The sequence below is a fragment of the Suricata suricatta genome, chromosome 7 (genome assembly GCF_006229205.1).
Source record: "Suricata suricatta isolate VVHF042 chromosome 7, meerkat_22Aug2017_6uvM2_HiC, whole genome shotgun sequence".
Taxonomy (NCBI): Eukaryota; Metazoa; Chordata; class Mammalia; order Carnivora; family Herpestidae; genus Suricata; species Suricata suricatta.
Genome location: NC_043706.1, coordinates 123,918,657 through 123,922,100, shown reverse-complemented (window position 1 = coordinate 123,922,100; position 3,444 = coordinate 123,918,657). Strand labels below are relative to the sequence as shown.

General features: G+C 50.0%; 1 protein-coding gene across 1 annotated transcript in view; it reads left to right on the top strand.

The window, feature by feature from the left end:
- The first annotated feature begins 986 nt into the window (after positions 1-986).
- FUCA2 (alpha-L-fucosidase 2) overlaps positions 987-3,444 on the top strand; it is a 25,741-nt gene continuing 23,283 nt past the window's right edge. Inside the window, exons 1-3 of the mRNA XM_029943245.1 lie at positions 987-1,006; positions 1,286-1,471; positions 3,192-3,359. Coding sequence (XP_029799105.1) covers positions 987-1,006; positions 1,286-1,471; positions 3,192-3,359 — 374 coding nt within the window. The remainder of the gene's footprint in view (positions 1,007-1,285; positions 1,472-3,191; positions 3,360-3,444) is intronic.

Sequence of the window (3,444 nt, the reverse complement as noted above, 5' to 3'; positions counted from 1 at the left end):
TGTGCTTTTATCTTGTCAAGAGAGTCCCTAAGCTCAGCTTTTATGCTAATAAGACAATTGAGAACTCTTTATAAAACATATATGTATATTAAAGTAGAGCCAATTTAAATGATCCATCAGCCAGCCATTGGCAAATAGGATCTATTAATAGCAACTCAAACCAATAAGGCTCTTAATGACTAAACCAAAGACTCAAGAGGTGTCCAAAGAGAGCATAGATGATGTAGTCCTCATGATCCAGAAGTTTATTTTAAGAAAGCAGAGGCTTTCATTGCATATGCAGTGAGGATGGTGTGCTGAAAATGGTGTCTCTGGTCTCCCATGAAAACGTGAGATGCCTCCGGTCGCAGACCCATTAATCTGTGACACTATACAGATGCTCGTGGAATGAGACTTTCCAGAACTACCGAGCAACAGAGGTTGAGACGACAAAGGTTCCTATGAGCTACAACCTCTTATGATAAACACCCCTGAGAGCTGGCACAGCCAGCCAGCCAGAGAGATTCTTGGATTCCCAGTCTATTTAACTGGCCACCAAGGTGCACCCTGGTAAGTACCCCTGGGTAAGTACCCCCTCCAGGTGGTGGAGACCAAAGAGACTATTCTTGCTGGTCACAAAGCCAAGGTCTCAGGACATAGAACAAGACTAATAGAAGAATCTAATAGCTTTAATTTTTTTTCCTCCATATTTTATTGTCAAATTGTTTTCCATACAACACCCGGTGCTCTTCCCCTTACGTGCCCTCCACCATCACCACCACCTCCTTTCCCCCCTCCCCAAGAATCTAATAGCTTTAGATCTAAGCCTTGGATCCAAACTAATATCTTGGATCCAAACTAATACCTACGAGGGATACGCCACATATCCCATCGTGCTTGGGGATTGTTTGTTGCTTTACCACGTACCTCATTGCGTGGAAGTCTTCTTGAAGTTGGCGGGTGGTCTAGTGTCAATCTAACCCATTCTGTGACCACTTTATCCTACCATGGGGGACTTCTTGAGGGGGTGAGTGCTCTAACAGCTTCACCCCATGCCCTCTAATTTTGCAGCTTTAATTTCCAAGATGTCCCTTAGCAACAGATGACAAGCAACATAAAAGACACGACAGAGGAAAACAAAGACTCTCTGGGAGGAAGTGAACCAGTAACCAAACAGTTTTCTAACAGATTCAACCAAAGAGTCACCAGACCCAAGAAACTAGTTCCACAGATATCTTCTTCTGCTAATCTAAACACAGAAAGAGCAAAGGGACTCTGACCACTCTTGCTCCGTTGCCCTCCGCAGATACAAGTTCTGGGAGGCTGACACGGTAAGGAATCTTCCCTTCTGTCGGCTCTTTGTCAGACGCCCCAGCATTGCTCAGAGGCAGGAGTATCAGGATGAGCTACGTCCAAGTGAGTGTCCTGCTGACTATGCCAACGTCAGGGGGCAAGACTCCCTGTTCCCTCAAGGTCCATCTAGCTGGACCAAGTAAGAAGCAAATTGACATGAGACAGGTTAGTAGGAGAAAGCTGAATTTAATAGTGTATGTTTGGAGACTCCACAGAGACACAGGGGCAAAATGAGTATGTCCTTCTGAACCAAGGAGAAGGGGCAGAGGTCTGGGACTTCAGGGGAAAGGAATGCACTACTTCACGGGGCAGTACGAAGAGGCACAGGTGTTTGGTAATTAGAAGTCTGACCTGCCAGACAGATGACACTTATCTCAGATAATGACCCTCATTCTGAGAAAGACCCCCGATGATGTAGAGGGGCAAAAGTTTCTCTTGAGCCCTTAGGGTCTCTATTGCCTTCAGCTCAGAATCACCTTCATGCCACAGCAGTCCATCTTGAGGAAGCCTGCCCTCTGTGCTGAGAATAATCAGAATTATCACCCTACTTTATCGCTAAGTGAGGCTATTGCAACTGGTAGTGCATGTTCAGCAGATTCCCTGAACTCTCTCTTCCAGGAGCCCCTCATCCTGGTTAGACTGGGGGCCCTCCTGGGGGAGCTGTAATCCCGGGGAGCCATTAACACTGCATCAAGAGGGTAACTGCCCTGCCCTGGGGTGCTGCTCCCATGTCTTTGCAGAGATAAGTTAGTGTCTTTCCTTCTCTGTTTTCTCATAACGCTCAATAATTAGAACCCCAGTTCATTGAAGGGATTCAAGAAGTATGCTTTAATGCTGCTCTGTGCCAGGTGTTGCTTTATTTATTTATTTATTTTACTGTTTATTTTGGGGGGCGGGAGGGGAAGGGAAGAGAGAAGGAGACACAGAATCCAAAGCAAGCTCCAGGCTCTGAGCTGTCAGCACAGAGCCTGACGTGGGGCTTCACCTCACCTGAGATCCTGACCTGAGCTGAAGCTGTAGTCTTAGCCACCCTGGGGCCCCCAGGCATTGCTTTAAATTCAAGGACTAAGGAAATGGTTGCCACACCCGTCCTCAGGAAGTTCCCAGCCTAATGAGAAATATCTGTGTCCTCCTAACTGCAAAATGATCAACGGAATCCTATAGTAATGGTTGGAATAAGATGTTAACACACAGGAAGTGATAAAACATTTGGGAGGGAAGGTGGTGACAAAAAGCTGGGAGGAGAGGACTTTTGAACTGGCTCACTCATCACTAAGAGGGGTAGGAGCGGGAGGGATCCTGGTTTTCTTCTAAAGCACTTACGGAGGGGAGAGACAAGCTTGTGATGATGTCCCTTGAGTAACTGTTCCAAGTGTTGGGCTGCTTTTCCTAAGCCACAGATTTCTTAAAACATTCCTGCCACTGGGTTCGGCTTCAGCACCTTGTTCTCTGATGCGGTGGTTCCCAAAGCTTGGTGACCAGGGCCAGCAACACCAGCAGCATCTAGGACTGGGTTAGAAACGCAAATTCTGCGGCCCCTCACTGAACTGGAGACTGTTGGGATTTCACAGTCTCCAGATCCCAGGTTGACAGCCGCAGCTGTAACACACCCACAGGTTTGAGGGGTGGGGGTGGGGGGTCGATCCGGAGGCTGAGTATGCTCTGGGTTGTTTGTGAGGGTTGGACCTGGAAGGCACTGGATGACCCTGTCGAGGTTCCTGCCTCGGCCTCGGCGTGGCGTGCAGGGTTCCACAGGGATGGTGCCTTCGCACTCTGGGGCAGTTCGTAAGGGCAGAGCTGGTCCAGCAAATAGGCGCTCCCACAGGTCCCTACACTTGACTCCCTTGTCCCCCACCAAGGCGAGCCGACCGCCTGGGAGCCTTAGCTAAGCCGCCTCACGGCCGGCTGAGGGCTGCTTCTGGCCACGGGAGTTTCGCACTTGAGCGATGGGCCCTCCTGGGGTCTCCGGAGCGCCGGGGACGCAGCCACTCCCACGCCGACGGAGGGAGGGCGCCTTTTTCCAGACAGCGCGGTCAGGTGACAGTGGCCTAGCTTCCTTAGAGGGAGCCGCGGAAGGACGGGCGCCCCGAGGCGGGGCGGCAACGGGACGCC